General features: G+C 40.3%; 2 protein-coding genes across 8 annotated transcripts in view; one reads left to right on the top strand and one right to left on the bottom strand.

Annotated features, from left to right (window-relative positions):
* Positions 1 to 7,670, top strand: part of PALMD (palmdelphin) — a 70,823-nt gene extending 63,153 nt beyond the window's left edge. For all 3 annotated transcript variants that reach the window (XM_008170619.4, XM_042840625.2, XM_065554280.1), the window contains 2 exons: positions 374 to 1,477; positions 7,552 to 7,670. In XM_008170619.4, coding sequence (XP_008168841.2) covers positions 374 to 1,477; positions 7,552 to 7,595 — 1,148 coding nt within the window. In that variant the 3' untranslated portion in view covers positions 7,596 to 7,670. The remainder of the gene's footprint in view (positions 1 to 373; positions 1,478 to 7,551) is intronic.
* A 3,654-nt stretch (positions 7,671 to 11,324) lies between these two features.
* The window catches only part of LOC101952433 (putative ferric-chelate reductase 1), a 59,379-nt gene continuing 52,828 nt past the window's right edge, over positions 11,325 to 17,875 (bottom strand). For all 5 annotated transcript variants that reach the window (XM_042840623.2, XM_065554278.1, XM_065554276.1 and 2 more), the window contains 5 exons: positions 17,009 to 17,106; positions 16,722 to 16,780; positions 15,728 to 15,871; positions 13,665 to 13,726; positions 11,325 to 13,579 (listed from right to left, as the gene is read on the bottom strand). In XM_042840623.2, coding sequence (XP_042696557.2) covers positions 13,487 to 13,579; positions 13,665 to 13,726; positions 15,728 to 15,871; positions 16,722 to 16,780; positions 17,009 to 17,106 — 456 coding nt within the window. In that variant the 3' untranslated portion in view covers positions 11,325 to 13,486. The remainder of the gene's footprint in view (positions 13,580 to 13,664; positions 13,727 to 15,727; positions 15,872 to 16,721; positions 16,781 to 17,008; positions 17,107 to 17,875) is intronic.

Consider the following 17,875-nt stretch of genomic DNA (forward strand, 5'->3'; position numbering starts at 1 on the left):
GGAGTTGGCCTCAAGAGACCAAGTTTAACCTGGCTTTCTCATTTAGTGTTGCATAATGGAGCCTCAAACAGCTGATTTTCTATCAGAGATGAACCCAATCAAAATATTGTTTCTTAATATCTTCAAACTTTGAGGAGGGCAGCAGGGGATAAAGTGCGGGATCAATCTCAGAACCGAGATCTGGATTCAATGCATGCCTCATTCTTTGGTGCCTTAGACTCAGGATCCAAATTCTGTGGCACAGGCCAATCTCTGCTGAAAATTGGACTACAAGATTTGACAGTTTATCCAAACCACCTCTCATAAGGATAAAATCTAAATATTTGTTGCAGCTACTAATTTATCAATGTTAAATTCTTGTTTCTCTTAACAGCATTGTTTGCCATGGAAATTAAAGTTGAGAAAGATATGAAGACTGGGGAAAGCACAGTTTTGTCTACCATACCTCTTCCATCTGATGAGTTTAAAAGTACAGGAGTAAAAGTCTATGACGATGGTAGGAAGTCAGTCTATGCAACATGGTCCAATGGCAGTGTAACACACAATGGCATAGATGAGCTTGCACCTGTTGAGGTGGAAGATCTTTTAAGAAAAGCAACTGAAAAAAATGCTAAATCTCCTACAGAGTATCATGAGCCTGTGTATGCAAACCAGTTTTACAGGCCAACAACTCCCCAGAAAGACAAATTAGTTCCTGGATCAAATTTGGAAGACATTGTTAAAAAAGAGTCTAATGAACTTGGCAATCATCAAAATGAATCTTTCTATAACAAAGGCAACAGGCAACACAATGAAGAAAATGGTTTTGATCTTCCCAAATTAACACTGCCAAAGTCTCTCTCTCCAGGGTCTCAGCAAAAAGAGGGAAAGGTACACATTAGTTCAAAAACCAGGATAATACATAATGACGAAAGAGGAGTTCTACAAAAGGATTTGGAACCCTATCAGAAGACAAGAGAGAGTGATTGTGAGGCAATGTTTATGAACTCAGAGAATACCAGTGAAAAGTCTCCTGTCATGCAGGATGCTGATGAAGATGTTAGGTACAGCATTGTTCAAGCTGTGCCATGTTATGTGGATGATACAGAACCGGTTACAATGATTTTCATGGGTTATCAGCACGTAGATGATGATGATGAAGAAGCAGCAGCAAACAAAAACTTGTCGAGATATGATGGAATTATCCATGCAGAACTGGTTGTCATTGATGATGATGATGAAGAAGACAGCAAATCTGAGAGACCGTCATATCATCCTGTAGGCCATTACAGTCAAGTTTACCAGCCACCCAACAAACAAACAGCAGAAGTTCCACAGAGGATCCCAGAGGGCAACCTAGCTGGAAACATGAATAAATCATCCCACAAAAATTCCATATCACTGCAAGAACAAGAGGAAAGTTTGAGCTCTCCTATGTACCATACTCATCTTGATGGCCAGCTATCTGGAGATGGTACAGAGGATCCCTCATTAACAGGTAATAAAAAAGGAAAGTCATGTCACTGCTGTTCACTCATGTAACAACTGATTGCATCACTCTTTTTTCCTACTAACAATCCTTAGCACTTTCCTATTCTTCTGCTGTTTTATGGACAATTACACAATTATTGGTCTATGTCTTTACTCTTTTTATTTGTTAACATATGTTAATCTGAATTTTTAGTACTGTGGAATGCTTTTTTCACCTTCAGAAATGCACTAATTGCCATATTTTGAAATAATGAGCATTTTGAAAATTAATCTCCAAAAACCTATTTCCATAATGTTCAAAGATTAAAAAAATGAAACAGAAACTTGACACTCTTGGTTCTTCTAGAAATGCCAATTTAAAATTCTTCTTTTGGCATATGATATATAAGAATAGATTCACTCTGCTTCTGGGTGACAAATAGCATTGCTCCTTACACTGTGTATCTCCTTATTGGGACATATCTGTGCCTGTGTTCTAACTACTTCCTGTATAATCTCATTTATGCCTTAAATTAGAAAGACTGTTTAGCAAGCAGCTTTACATTCTTCTTGGATCAATTTTGCCTACCTTGCCTTGACTATGTTTATGCACATTTTAATATTTTTTCTAGCCTGAGTTATTTAGATATTTTTATAATTTTTAAATTATGATTAAATGTCATTTTCCTGTCAGTATGTTAACTTCAGTCTGTCTGTATTGTCTGTCTGTCTTTAATTATTAAAATACTTTACTTTTTTCTAATCTGTTAACATATACAGTCTTGCACTCTTTCTTGATGTAAAATTTTATAAAAATGTTAAAAAGAAATCCTCAAATAGCAATAGTTGTCTATCAAAATAAGCTAATATGTTTTATATTTATACTGTAATTTAGCAATCAGTGAAATATATCTAAAGAATAAGAGGCGCATGTTTCAATCAACTGGTAAAGGTTATATTACATTTAAAAGAAAAAAAGACATCATCATAATATAACTCAAATGTATCCAATTGTGTCCTGATCCTGCACCCCCCTCCCACACTCCAAAATTCCCAGTAGTTTTGATTGCAGTAGACATGCAAGATTGGACCTTAGCTAACAAGCCATTGGTGATTTAGCAATAGTTAGAATATTAGGAAAGGAGTAGCAATTTAAATGTAAATATCTCCAAAGGATATGGATACTTCATTGTATCAAGCTAGCAATTTCAAGTAATATTGCCTGAGTATCTCTGTACTTGGAGAAGTTTCTGCATAGCTATTGTGAAAGGATGCATTCACTTAATTCATGTTGTCATGGTGCATTCATGCACCATGCAGTCAGAAATTTTAAAGTTTACTTTTCTTTCACTTTCAGAAGCTGAATTTCTTTTGGCAGGTAGAAATACACTCACAGGCTGGTCCTGCCTCATTTTAACAGTAAACTAACAATTACTTCAGTGGGAATAAGGCAAGCCTTACATGTAGTAAAAACATAAGAGAATCTGCTCCACCCCATTTTTATTTTTGTGTAATTCTACTGATTTAAAAGTTGTATGAGAGAGAGGAGAAACAGGTCATTGGATGTAATCCTGGCCCCATAGACATCAATAGGGGTTTTGTCATTGACTTCAATAGGGACAGAATTTCACTTACTATGTGCAATACTATCTCTAACAATGTATTTTAAAGTTCCCAGTGGAACATGGAACAGGGCCACATCCCTCTCCTTCCCCCATCTTTTTGTCTCCACCCCTTGCCATATTAGATGGTGGAAAAAGCCAGGAAATGACTAATTTTTCCAAATAACCTTGTAGTCATACTGCTAGTTCTAAAAAGGAAACAAAAGCAGGAAAACCTCTTATATCCAAAGTAACAATGTTTTACAAAGGGCTACTGCTTAGAGAAAGAAAAACTGTTTACAAATCAATAATTCTCTCAAATCCCACTACCAAATTCATCCTGGTAACGCCACTGAAATCCGTGAAGTTACACCTGGAATGAATCTGGCACATTACTGTTAATTGTTATCCCATTCCAAGCTCCTGTTTTGTGTTTTAGACCAGTAACTCTGGGTCAGATGCTACATGTAGCATAGAGAGGAAAACAATCAACTAGGCACTAGAGGGTTGAGGAGCCAATGGTTACATGTGCACATGAAGAACATGTATCAGGGGCTCTGCTAAAAATGAAGGGGAAGTGGATGGCAAATGAGACTAGGGCACAGATGTCTTATGGCAAAATTAATTTGAAAAGAATCTCCAGAGTAAATTGCTGTAAAGGTTAATGCTAGTCAGGGTCAGCTCAGAGGCACGTGAGCCATGTTCTCTGCCTATATATATGGGGATCCAGGGGTTTGAACCAGAGTTTCCTACACATCCCCATGCAGTACTAGAATTGCAGAACGAACTCCTCCCCTTTCTACATGGCAACCATACTTGCCTCCCCCTGAGAATGGTGGTGTACTCAGGACACCAAGGTACAGTTACAGTCTACTGCTTCCATAGGGTCTAGCCCTAGGATTACAACTTCAATTTAAAAAAAAAATGTATTAGAACATTTCATTTTCTTCATTTAATTTCCAGCAAGTGAATTAGGGTCTACAAATGTTTGCATGAGCCAAACACCACTCAGGGAGAGGCAAAGCACTTAGGCACAGGCGGCGAGTTGTATGGGCTCATGGTGCCCATGCTCCACCAATATTTAGGAATATGGGCCCAGCTCCACCAATGTTTGGGCTTACTGTGCTTTGGGGGGCCCCACGCTTCAGGGGGACTCAGGGTCCCAGGCAGCCTGGGGGATTAGTGGGGGGCCTGGCACTGGCAACAACGAGTGACCCAGCCCCAGTCTGCCCCGCCGGCTCCTGGTGTCACTCGGGGAAGAGGGGGTGGAAACTGGAAAGAGGCAGGGCAGGGGTTTGGGGGAAGGGGTGGGTTGCTCGCTGCAGCTGGTGTCAGGCCACCCTGGAGCCAGCATCCCCCTGAAGCTTGGGCCCCCACAAAGTATGCGTTCCCGGGGCAGTTGCCCCAGTACATCCTATGGATGGGTCGGCTCTGGGTCTAGGGCAGTCTGGGGACTAAGCAGGAGGCCTGGCGCCAGCAGCAGCAGCGAGCAACCCGGCCCCAGCCCGCCCCTACTCCACCCCTTCCCCCGAGCAATACTGGGAGCCAGTGGGGCGGAGTGGAGCAGGCTGGGGCCGGGTCACTCGCTGTTGCCAGCACCAGGCCACCCTGGACCCCGCATCTTTCTGAAATGCAGGGCCCGGGGCAGTTGCCCCAGTCCATCCTAGGGATGGGATGGCTCTGCCCAGACCCCACGTCCCCCTGAAGCACGGGGCCCACAGCGGTTGTCCCGGTCCGTCCTATGGATGGGACGGCTCTACTTGGAGCTGTTCTGGGCACCACTAAAAATTATACAAACCTGCCACCCATGCACTTAGGGTCACACAAACTAGGAGGAATGGGATGAAACAAATAAAGGAAATATTTAGACTGAATAGCAGGAAAATCTCCTACCAGAGACCTTTAATAGGGTGGTAGAATATTCTATCAGGAGAAGTGGTGAAAGTCTGGGCCTTTTGGCAGGGAGTTGGAGTGGATGAACTAAAGTTTTCCTTTCCTATTTCTTTGTTGTGAAGGGAAAACACAACTGATGTGCAACTACATTCATGTGGAGGAAAACAGTATGCAATAAAAACTCAATACAGAAGAAAAAAAAATGTGTTCCACACAACTTCTGTAAAGCAAGGGGCAACGCACATCCAGATGGTCAAATTAAGTTTTAAATCACATGCTTAACTGATCATTCTTCCAAACCATGATAGGATTCATCATCCAAAATTCCTAGATCTGAAGGTGGTAGCTACAGAGCCTTCGGCCTTTGGTCTGCTGAGCAGGTTTTCCCCATAGATGTAGAGTGTAACCTATGATTAGCAATAACTTTCAAGTTTAATATGCACACTCAGTGGCTCCCCAAGGACAGTTGTTGATCCTCATAAATCAGATAACAGATGACTAAATCCTTGACCCCACTTATCTCACAGTAGACAGAGCTAGGCAATGGGGGCGAGGGGGGAGGGCAGGGAGAGAACACCTCTATGACTGTAGCTTTTTTAGACATACTATAGAAATTTTCTTTATTTAAAGTAGTAGTATATCATTGTTTTAGAAAGAACCTTAATATTTAATCACCTGCATTTCCATTGTAACTTTGAAATTAGCTACAGCACTCCAGTTACAATTATTAGGCCCTTAGTACTTAGAGAAACCACATTACCGTGACTAATGGTAAGATTGTGACATTGCTGCCCTAGTCCTACTCCAGTGTGAACGGAATCAACTCTTCTACATATGTTAATCCAAAAGAACAGAGAAGTTTCCAAGTGTTTAAACTAGGGCGGTCAAGCGGAAAAAAATAAAATAACTGCAATTAATTGTGCTGTTCAACAATAGAATACCATTTATTTAAATATTTTTGGATGTTTTCTACATTTCCAAATATATTAATTTCAGCAACACCGAATACAAAGTATACAATGCTCATTTTATATTTATTTCTGATTACAAATATTTGCACTGTAAAAAACAAAAGAAATAGTATTTTTCAATTCATTTAATACAAGTAGTGTAGTGTAATCGCTTTATCATGAAAGTTGAACTTACAAATGTAGAATTATGTACAAAAAATAACTGTACTCAAAAACAAAACAATGTAAAACTTTAGAGCCTAGAAGTCCACTCAGTCCTATTTCATGTTCAACCAACCACTCAGACAAACAAGTTTGGTTACAATTTGCAGGAGATAATGCTGCCCACTTCTTATTTACAATGTCACCAGGAAGTGAGAACAGGCATTCACATGGCACTGTTGTAGCTGGCTTAGCAAGGTATTTATATGCCAGATGTGCTAAAGATTCATATGTCCCTTCAAGCTTCAACCACCCTTCCAGAGGACATACATCCAGGCTGAAAACAGGTTCTGCTCGATAACAATCCAAAACAGTGCAGACCGATGCATGGTCATTTTCATCATCTGAATCAGATGCCACCAGCAAAAGGTTGATTTTCTTTTTTGGTGGTTCAGGTCCACATTGGAGTGTTGCGTCATCAGCATGGAAGCATGTCGTCTGGAATGGTGGCCGAAGCATGAAGGGGCATACGAATGTTTAGCATATCTGGCATGTAATTACCTTGCAATGCCGGCTACACGAGTCCCACATGAACACCTGTTCTCACTTTCTGGTGACATTGTAAATAGGAAGTGGGCAGCAGCATCTCCCATAAATGTAAACAAATTTGTAAATGTAAAATGTAAACAATTGGCTGAACAAGAAGTAGGACTGAGTGGACTTCTAGGCTCAAAAACAAAACAATGCAAAACTTTAGAGTGCAGTTATGTAACTGCAACAAAAATCTACATTTGTAAGTTTCACTTTCATGATAAAGAGGTTGCAATACAGTACTTGTATGAAGTAAATTTAAAAATACTCTTTTGTTCATCACTTTACAGTACAAATATTTGTAATAAAAAATATAAAGTAAGCAGTGTATTCTGTGTTGTAACTGAACTCTATATTTCAAAATGTAGAAAAATATCTAAAATTGTAATAAGTTTCAGTTGGTATTCTATGGTTTAACAGTGCAATTAAAACTGCGATTAATCGCAATTTAAAAAATTGCGATTAATTTCTTGAGTTAATCGTGTGAGTTAACAGCCCTATTTTAAACTAAACCACTAAGTGAAGGCTATAAACAAAGAGTTTAGTTTAATTACTCATGTTTTCTTTTAAACTTGTCACCTATCCAATCAAGAACCATACCAGCTGTTTGCTGTGCATTAAATTAAGCAAAAAAAAAAAATTTAATAAGCTTTGAAATTTAGCCCACCTATCTTCTAAAAGTGTTAATGGAGTCATTCTCTGTACTTCATCTATGCTATGACATTACCAGCACTAATCCTTTCTACTAATTTCTTTCTATAATACTAAAATAATGCTTAGTCTGTTGGATCTAACCATTCGGGTAAGTGCATTCTTCCTTATTCTAAACAAGGAGATTTAGATTCAGAAGCAGAAAGCGAATCATACTATTCACTGAAGTTTTGTGTTTTCTTTTCTATCCACAGCTCTGAGGATGAGAATGGCAAAGCTGGGGAAAAAGGTGATTTAACAGCTGGAATGACATGGAACTAAAATTTAGGCTTTCTTAATCAAAAGAGAATAAAGTTAAGACTTCCTTTCCGGCTGTTTTTTCTGGACTTCAATGTGTTTTGCTTATTCTAAAATGTAAATGTGAATTACATATTACACATATGCAGCCCTGTCCCTCTGCAGAGATCCAGTGACTTCACCCAGTCCCTCCACCAGAGGGACTGGGTCTTATGTTGTTGCCCCTCCTCCCCCACCCCCCAACATAAGGGGCATCTGCATAGAAAAGACAGTGCAATCAAATCCTGGAGTCCTTACACCTAAATAAAACTTCTACTGATGTCAATAGGAAGTTTGGCCACATAAGAACAATCAACTTTGGCCCTATACAAGCACACCAACACACACACACAGTAAAGAAGAACAGTTGCCATGAGTACAGCACGGATAAGCAATTAAACACCCCTTGAGGAAATTCCAGTATTCAATTTTCAAGGACACATGCACACACTTGAAAATGAACCAACCTAACTGAAGATGCTGTTGCAAAGTATTTCTAGTTTATTAAGTTAATGTAAAAAAACAGCTATTTAAAGTAGAAATATGATGGAATGTAACTATGCAGAGATTCCCATAGCATAAATGGATGTAGCACCACTGGACTTCGATGGATTGGTAGCAACTGACAACAGCTGAGGACTTGGTTCAAAAATGTTTTGGTCAATAATTACAGTTCAGGCTGTAGCTTCCTATCAGGCAGCTCTCTCAAGTCAGCTGCAACCCAGCAGGGATGTAAAAGCAAATCCAAATTCTCTCTCAGTAGGTGGTAACTGTGTCACCGTGCCGGCTGTGGGTGGGCGTTCCATAGCAGTACTCCTACGCATAGTCAGTGAGCAGGCAATAGCTAGTGCTCAATCTGGTGATAGACTTCGGTGTAACTCACACAAAGCACCTTGTTGTGCTTGGCAAGCCCGGGTCTGGTTATTTAGCTCCCCTGCTGCCCCCTATCCAGTGAGCTGTCATCATACCTGACACAAACTCCGTCTGAGAGATACACTCGTGTGTTTAAAATGTAGGGCTGCAAAATCTCAAATGTTAGAACTTGGCCAAATGCAGGAAAATGAACAAATAAAACTGAATAAGGCTTGAGCTGTTGGGTGGTAGTTCTTTTCCACTTGCATGTTTTCTCTCTCCTTCCATCTTTAGTAATCTCACAGTCTTGTATTGTTTTGCTTTTCCCTTTTGTCTGTTTTCTCCCTCTAATCTGACCACCCTGTTCTCCTTCTAGTACCACATTTGCTCTCTCTCAGGCATTTCCATCCTAAGAAGATGGAGTCCCTTCCTTCCTCTGTATATTAAGTACTGTAGTTTAAGTAGTTTTCCACAATGTAAGAAAAATGCTCAAGTATTAATGCCCAATTTAAATATATTTCAGGCCTGATCCAAAAATCAGTCAACATAAACATTGCTTGAATTCATGAGAAATGCGTGGTAAAAGGCCCTAATCATAGGCTGCCCGTGCTGCCACAGCTGCAGGAAATATGCTGCCCCTACACCCTCAATACCTGTGGCCAGACTCTCATTACCAAAACAATCACCAGCATTAATTTTTCAATGGTAGCATAGTTTTTAACAGTGACTTATCTCCTCCTCATCTCAGCACACAAGAGCTCAGTGCATCACTAAACTGAAGGGCAGCAGGGGGGGAGGGGGAAAGAGAAGAGCATTAAAAGAAGACTGGGATTTTCCTTGCTACTAAACCACTAAAGACAGACTTTTGGAACTTAACCCTAGTGAAGTTGTACAAGTGAAAATATAAGCTCTGTAAACCAATTGCAGTCAGTTCAACAGTCAGTTTATTCACCCAATTATCTAATATTTTGATATTAATTATAATAAACTTCTTTAGGCCAATTTCTTTTTATTAACCCTCTTTTGTACACATCTCCCATACCTAGGCCCCCACATTTACAGTTCTAAAAATTGGGGAGGGAGGAAAAACAAAAACAAAACTCCCAACAACCTGACCATGTTATTTGACCAAAAGTGCCACGTAGTGTCACAAAAGCTGCAGTGAGCAGGAAAGAGGACAAAACACCTTTGTCCACTTATGTCTCCCTGATAGCTTCAAATCTTAAAAGGAAGAGGAAATATGGAGTAATTTTAAATATATTTTCTCCAGCTGGTACTTGTTGACAAGAACAAACGAGGTAGCAACAATGCAGGAAGTCACAGTGATTGGGAGGAAGAAATCTTTTCCTTAAAGTGCACTGTACAAGCTACCACTGCTTATAATTTTAAGCTAAAGTTCTGTTGAACAGTTTTCATAGTCAAGAGAATTGACAGTCTCCAGCACCTTTATAGCATCACTTGTGTGTATTTTCACCACTTCATTTTCCTCTAAAGTAGATCAGGGTGAAACACTGCTTCAGCAATAGGAGTTTTGCATTAAGGAGCAAACTTTGGCCCTATTGACTTTATTGGGAACAAGATTTGGCCCAGGAGTGAGTTTACACTGCACCTCGGAATCCTTCATTTCCTCTTTGGGAATATTGGAGGGTGAGAACTTCAGCATAACAGATTACAGAAGAAATGACTTCTAACCAAAGCCCTGATCCTTAAACCCTAACTCATGGGAGCAGTTCTGTTAACATCAATCACACAATGTAAGTGGAGCCAGAATATGGTTTTAAAGGAGAGATGCATTACCAGAATGAAACTATTCATGTGATTAATTACATCTTGTGTCACAGAGTTGGAAGTAAGGGGTCCTGCTCACCTTCTCATTGGAGTAGTCCCACTGAAATCAATCGGATTTCACACAGGAGTAAGGAAGCAGGATTTGATGCTGGTAGTAAAGTAATATAGTACATTAAACATGAAATGACTTGCATGGAGGAAGTCAAAAATTGGTATGCCTAATTCTATTCTCCCTTACACAGGCAAAATTCCTCTGGACTTCAGCTGGGCGTTCTGATTGTGTCATGATCAAATCAGTCCCACAGAATTAGTTATTTTGATTGAATGTATTTTAATAGCAAGATATAGCCTTAGAAAGATATAGCCCGACAATAATTCACACGCCTTTATTTAAAGCTAGATTACCAAATGATTGGAAAGGAATACTAGTAGCTCTCAAGGGTTCTGGAAATAAACCTGCTGCCAGTGCCATCTGTTCTGCTGCTGCCACGGGATGGCCCATCAGTCTTTAAACAGAGTTATAAAAGAGGAAAGGGGGGCAAGCTCCAGAAAACATACCTGAGCAGTGTTTTGTACTCAGCCTGGGCCAACACCCATTGTCATTAATTCAAAAACTACTATCTTCACTGGGTGTTGGTCAGGCCCATTGTGCAGAGACTTTAAATAAGGAGCACCAAGTGATAAATGTTAGCACAATGATCCAGTGATTTTTTCCCCCCTCCTTTTGAGATGAGCAGGTTAGTCTCACTATCATCATCTGGGAAGGTGACATGAGCAGCAATCCCTGGAAACCCTTTTGGGGAAGGCCAGTAGTGCAAGAGATTAATAAAAAAAAGAAACAGACCTTTAAGGTTTAAAAGTTGAATAGGTTTTCTTTTGTAGGAAGGAATCTTACACAATATTTTTAATTTAGAAAATAAATTCATAACTGTACAAAAGTGATGTCAGAGAGAGAAAAGCAGCAGCAGATCAAAGGGGAATTTTCTAAATAAAGCTATTCTCTTGCTTTTATTTTGAAGTGTCTTTATCCCATTAAAAAGACAAGAGAAACTTTAATTTCAAAGTACTTATATTAATGTTTTGTTTTTTAAAAATCAAGACGGTGTTCACATTTCCATGACAGAATGGACAATGTTTGAGGTATCAGAGTACACAGCACATACAGCTATCAGTGTAAAAACCATGCAAAAGAACTCAACACTGATAATTAAACAAGAATAAAAACCTAGTGAAACATCTGGTTTGACAGCTCTCTCTTCTGTAAAGAAATGCATTTGTACGCAGAGTCCCTAGTGCCTTTAGATTTGCTCTGCTCATATGAAATCCCCATATTCCATTGCACTCAATTCCCATACTCATATCCCAGTATAGTTCCTGCCATTTCTTTCCTTCTGTATCCACACCTAGGGTTTTTGGTAAGTACTTCCTCTTTTTGCTTGGTGGGTTTGTTTGTTTGTATTTTGGTAGCCCCACTCCCTCCTTTCTGCTGGTGGTGGTTCTTCTCTCTCATTCCTACACCCACTTGAAGGCTATCATTGCTGCCCGTGAGGTTACCAATCAACAGCTGGGGGCTGAAACACATGTTAAGGTAGCTCTGGAGGAGCCAAGAAGAAAATAAGCTTGAACCAACAGCCTGAGCCCTCCACTGAGCTGCTCCTTTAACCAACTACATTAGTGGGTACCAAATGGAAGGAGTACAGATGGGTTATACAGGAGACAATCGGTAGCCACCACTTAATCCCCATCTGTGACAAATTCCACAGCTACATCATGCTTGCTAAGAGAGTGGTGGATGGATAGGTCTGGTTTTATATACCTTTCTTCATCCCAAATCTCACCCCTCACAGCTAGTCAGGTATTCCCTGGTTGCAAAATATTCTGTTATAACATTCCTAGATCTTTATGTTTTGAAACATCAGGAACTAGAATAAAGCATGAAAGGAAGCTGTTCAGGGTTTACAGGGGGTATTATTGCACTTATACACTAGTAAACACTGCTTATAGAATGCTTTGACTATATAGTTGGCAGAGCTACTGCCACCCCTAGACAAACCCACAAAACAAAAACAATTTAAAACAAGTGGAGAGGGTTGCTTTTATCTAGCCAATATTGCTTATGGGAATCCCTTACTTAAAGTGGGGAGAGGCACCTCCCCACACACACACACACTCACACAGTCTCTAGTATTCCTGTGCACATGAAGCAAAAGGTCATTTTCCTGTTGGATGGACATGTTAATTCAAAAAGAGCTGTGGGAAAGCAGCTTCTATCAGGTTAACCAAGAGGTCAAGAAAACTCCTCCTTTCTAACAGTACCATGTTTAATCACAAAGTGATGAACAGATATTTTGACTTAAGTGGCCAGAAGACACTATGACTATATAGACACATTGCGGAATAGTTTCGCTATAAGTTTCTCATAATGAGTTTGCAGGGTGTCTTCTCTTTATAGTCTAAAGAGTTTTTTTTTTAAATTATGATTGATGCAAGTAATGACAAAGTTACAGGACTGAAGCTCAGCCCAGTTTGTGTGTTATATGGAACTGCTCCTAGAGCAGAAAGTGTAGGTTTTGCATTTAACTGCAGAGCAATATGCCAATGTAGTCTTTGATGCATCAACTAGTGTTTGTGACAATCATTCTGAGCACAGATTTTTGGAGTGCACAATACCAACATCACATACTTTAAATACGAGCCATTTAGGCAATACATTATTCATTAAGCAACATGGTAAACTGAACTATATGACAAGCATATTTAGGACTGGTCTATTCAGTATTCCAAATAATATACGTGTAGGTACAGAGAATGACGACAAAAGTTCAAAACAGTGATTTCCACCCATACCAACCAGTAGTTATAATCCTACCCTCTCAGCCTACACAAAAACAAACAAAAAGTTAAGTTACTGGGTTAAAAGAGTTACTGCAGTCCTTACTCAGGAAAAGACTCCCATAAAAAATATATATATCAAAAGTAGTTTGGGCCGGACTGCAGGATCAGTCTTTAGAATCTAAACATACATTCTCTCTGTTGATGATCATGATAGCACAGACAGATGAATTATCATCACACACAATTATTCTTCAAGTATAACTTCAGGAAGGTATTGAGGCAACACTGGTATCTGTAAGAATTCCTTGAGTGGTGCTTCACTCTTGATTTCATTGCAAATGCTCAACATCTAATGTCCTTGCCAGAAATTCATAGTTTTCATAGTTGGTGGATTGCTGCCAGGAAGGTAATAAGGAATGCTATATTTCCACAGATGTAGATGGTTAACACAATCTCTTTAAATGTATGACCCTGTAAGAGAAAATACACATTTCACAATTACAGTGTTGGAAAGTATTTCACGGTATGTGCTTTTCTTTACAAGGTAGCAACTTGCCTCTGCCTCTGCCGATGTAAGTGACTGCAGAATTTGTATTCTATCCTCATCAATCACTTCAACTGTAAAACCAAAACAAACATATGGTTAGCCTTGTACTTGATAAGAAGAGATGCAATATTTCACACATACTTCTTTCTGGCTAACGGTTGATTAATTCAATGAATGGCATGGTATTAAGCCTGATCAACAGGCGTCTCTACAACCAGTTCACAAACACCACTGAAAAAGCCTCATGCAATGCATCCTCTCATGGCCTACACTTCAGTGTTCACAGTTAAGTAGAAATAAGGATAGAAGGTTAATGAAAATTTGGAAGAGCTTGCCAGAAGCATAAAAGGACACTCTCATTGTTTTGTCTTTTCAATGCTACAGAGCAGTGGTTCTCAAACAAGGGCCGCCACTTATTCAGGGAAAGCCCCTGGCGGGCCGGGCTGGTTTGTTTACCTGCTGCGTCCGCAGGTTCAGCCGATCGCAGCTCCCAGTGGCCGCGGTTCACTGCTCCGGGCCAATGGGAGCTGCAGGAAGCAGCGTGGGCTGAGGGACATACTGGCCGCCCTTCCTGCAGCCCCCATTGGCCCGGAGCGGCGAACCATGGCCACTGCGAGCTGCAATCGGCTGAACCTGCGGACGCGGCAGGTAAACAAACCGCTAAAAAGGACAATTCTATTAGGATTTCTACATCGTCTCCTGAATTTCTCATGGTCAGCTGGAATTTAACTCCTCTTTCCTCTCCCTCCACCCCGTCATTTTGAGCCATTTGATGCCGCTATCCCCTGGTTACTCAAGTCAGTAACCAGAGAGTCACCCAATTCTTCTCCCCTCATGTATAGGCAGCATCTAACTCCTCCCACTTCTCCACATAATAGCTAAATTGGTCTCTTCTCTTCATTCTATTTTATTAGTAAGTATCACCCTTCCTGTCTACTGTAACCGGGGTGAAAGTAGTCCGGTACCGTGTATCGGTCAGAAGCTGGTACCGGCCTGTACTGGCAGGGCTGCTGACTGGGGGCAGGGGGGCAAAAGGGGCAGCTGCCCCAGGGTCAGCGATTTTAAAAGGGACTGGGGTTCCAGCCGCCACCACCACGGCAGCAGCTGGAGCTCCAGGCCCTTTTAAATTGCTGCCAGAGCCCTGGGCAGCACAGGCCAGGCAGCACAGATGGGCTGGCTGGGGGCGGCTGACCCCTCCAGCCCTGCCCTTTCTACCCGAGGCCCTGCCCCTTCCAGGTAAGTGTTTAATATTATTTTCACCCTGACTGTAACAACTGTTCTCCATCCTTCTTGACAACTATGCAGTGGTTTATTTACTTGTGTGTGTAATCTTGACTCCTGACGAGATACTGACCAAAGTGAAGATAAGAACTGGGGATGAAATCCTGGGCCTTACTGAAATTAAACTTCAAAACTCTCACAGACTTCAATGGGGCCAGGGGCCCTGGTATTTAGCAGCTAATGAGTTACCCATTTTTGCTCAAATAGCGTTTGTGCTTAAGGTCCCCTGCTGTTGACCAGTCTGTTCATAGGTAGGCAGCCACAGCTAGTTACAGTAATGGTTTATCAGAGAGGCTCTCAAGCGACAGTACCTGCTTTCCTACCTAGTTTCAAAGGACTGAGTTCACTCCCACACTATGCTTGACTTTCCCCATACTATCACAATGGGTGTGTTGAGCTAGCAACACAAACAGAAGATTTTTGGTGTACATTTTAGAGATTCACGTGACCCTCTGGCACTAAATTTTGGGATTTCATGGCACACAGGCCAATTCAAAAATGTACCAGCACTTATAGCCAGGAAAGTCTAACCAAAAAAGTGTCAAAAACAATTCACTTATTTTCAAGAGCGGTCACCAAATTTACATACAAGTAGTCATCCATGCATCTATTTCACATATCCAAAATCACCTAAATGAGCCGATATTTGCAAGCACAAAATTAGAGGCTGGTTTAAGCCTCTTAACTGAGTGAACTAAATTATTCAAGTTTTTGCATTTCACCTGGGAAATCCTATTTTGCACTACCAGGCAAGCAAGGCAGTCACACTAGCCGTATTGTTTGGTTTGTACCTTTGCGAATGAGACAGTAGCTATGTATCTCCAGGAGAATATCAATACCGACATGCCAAGCTACAAATCCAATCATTGTGTAAGTGTCCCATGGGTCTGGAAGGTTGAGTGCTGGTAGGTCCATTCCCAGGAACATAGTTACCACTGTTGTTAAAACAAAGACATAGTTTAAAGATGTGAAAAGAAACGTTGAGAAGTATTGTCCTTAAGACAAAGTAACACAAGCTTATGGCTTAGTGGGTGAATGGTTATCAAGAGTTAAATATACTTCTAGAGGCTTAAGAATGAAAAAACACACATCCAACTATCTCTAACTGTATGGCTCAGGATAACCATGATCCTTGTTATACATTGATCCTATGAAATAACCTCAGAGTTATCTAAAAAGAGGTTTAAAAAGGACAATGATGTGATACACAGCCACAATGATAACAAATTCCTCCAAATAAATGGAGGACTGTAACTGATTTGAAAACTCTGGTGATTATATATAATTTAAAAAACAACAAAACAAAACACAAAACAAAACAAAAGGTTCCCCCCAAAACTACAAGATGAGGAGAGAGAGAGAGAGAGAGAGAGAGGTGTGCCTCATGCAGGAGATGGGCCACCAGAGTCCCTGAAGACAAGAAAGTCACATAAGGGGTCCCAGTACTCCATATTGATAGGTGGAGACTTAGGGAAAGAGGAGGAGCTTTGAAGATACAAGCAAGCTTATAAAAATTTGTCTGGTTGTTGCTTACCCTTGCTATTGTACAGGGTACAGTCTGGTTTGTATAGCCCATACAGACAAAACCCTTATTCTAAGACCACTTTGGTGATTAACAAGATTGAAGTAGTCATCTACATTAAGATCCATGTTTGAGTAACTAGTGTTCAGCCACCACTCCATTTCTGCAATACCAACATATCTCAAGATGCCTAAGCAAGTTACAAATGGGCTATAAACAAGGAGGTACACTAGATATGCCTAGACAGGATTACAATTACTCACCAGCTAGTATTCTAGCTGTTGTGCCAGTACTCCAATGAACCCAGTTAAATACTTGCCTTCTACAAGAAGAAAAAATAATCAGTGTTAAATCAAGTAATTTAGTTGCCAACATGGAATCTTCCAAAGGTTGGAGGAAAAAAAAAATCCTTAAACATGCCATGTTATCTTGAAAAAATATAAAGTTTGTATCTGTATGAAACATGTTTAAAACTTGTTTTGTATACTATCAGCGTAATCTCCTGGAGAAGTACATTATGACATTTTAAGGAGTGTAAATATCCACATACCTTGGTGCATGAGGAGGTGGTCTGAAACCTGCCATCAGAGGTTGAAAGATTGCCAGAGCCATCACGGTACAGCCAAGGTATGGGTGAAAACCTGCCCACTGAACAAAGGATTTCTTTTTATTAATACTGTGACGTTCATACTAAACAATGGAAGCATCATTCAGACCAAAGAACAGGTCAGGAAGAACTGTACACAATTGCAACGCCTTATTTTAATACCGTTTCTTTCAGGTGCATTCCAAGCCCCTATCCTCAGCTACTAGTGTTCCCATCTCACATACCTTTTGGTCTAAGTCTTGGCTATGAATAGAAGTACTTTTTCCTCCTGTGGCATGTTTTTAAATTAATTTAAAACTGAATTGGTATTTATAGTGTAAAAGGCAGCTTGAGAAAAAACAGAACTAGTGGAACATGGGGACAAAACTAAGAGCAAAGGACAAACAGGAAAAGGAAGATTCAGACAGTGTTGGGATGAACTTGCTGTCAACTACCATCATCACACATAAGAAAACTGTTCTAAGAGAAGTGCTTTGCATTCCATCATTTAAAATTAGGCTAGATAAAGCACTAGAAAATTATACCACACAGAAGAATGCTGTATTGGCTGGATGAGGGGAGGGGAAGAAGCAGCAGATTGATTCAGGACCTAATAGATCTTTTTCATCTCTAGTTTCTGTGGTGAAACTAGAAAAAAAAAAGTGGGCTCAAAGTGGGTAGAATAATTCCAAACAAGGTCTTTCACACATGGGGGAAAACCAGAAAAGGTGACTCAAGTGCAATGTTTCAACTGAAAGAAGCAGTAAGTAAGAAAACAAGGTAAATGCCTGATTTATACTACCTTGTCTTCAGATCACCACTCAAGCACAG

This window comes from Chrysemys picta, chromosome 8, assembly GCF_011386835.1.
Source record: "Chrysemys picta bellii isolate R12L10 chromosome 8, ASM1138683v2, whole genome shotgun sequence".
Classification (NCBI taxonomy): domain Eukaryota; kingdom Metazoa; phylum Chordata; order Testudines; family Emydidae; genus Chrysemys; species Chrysemys picta.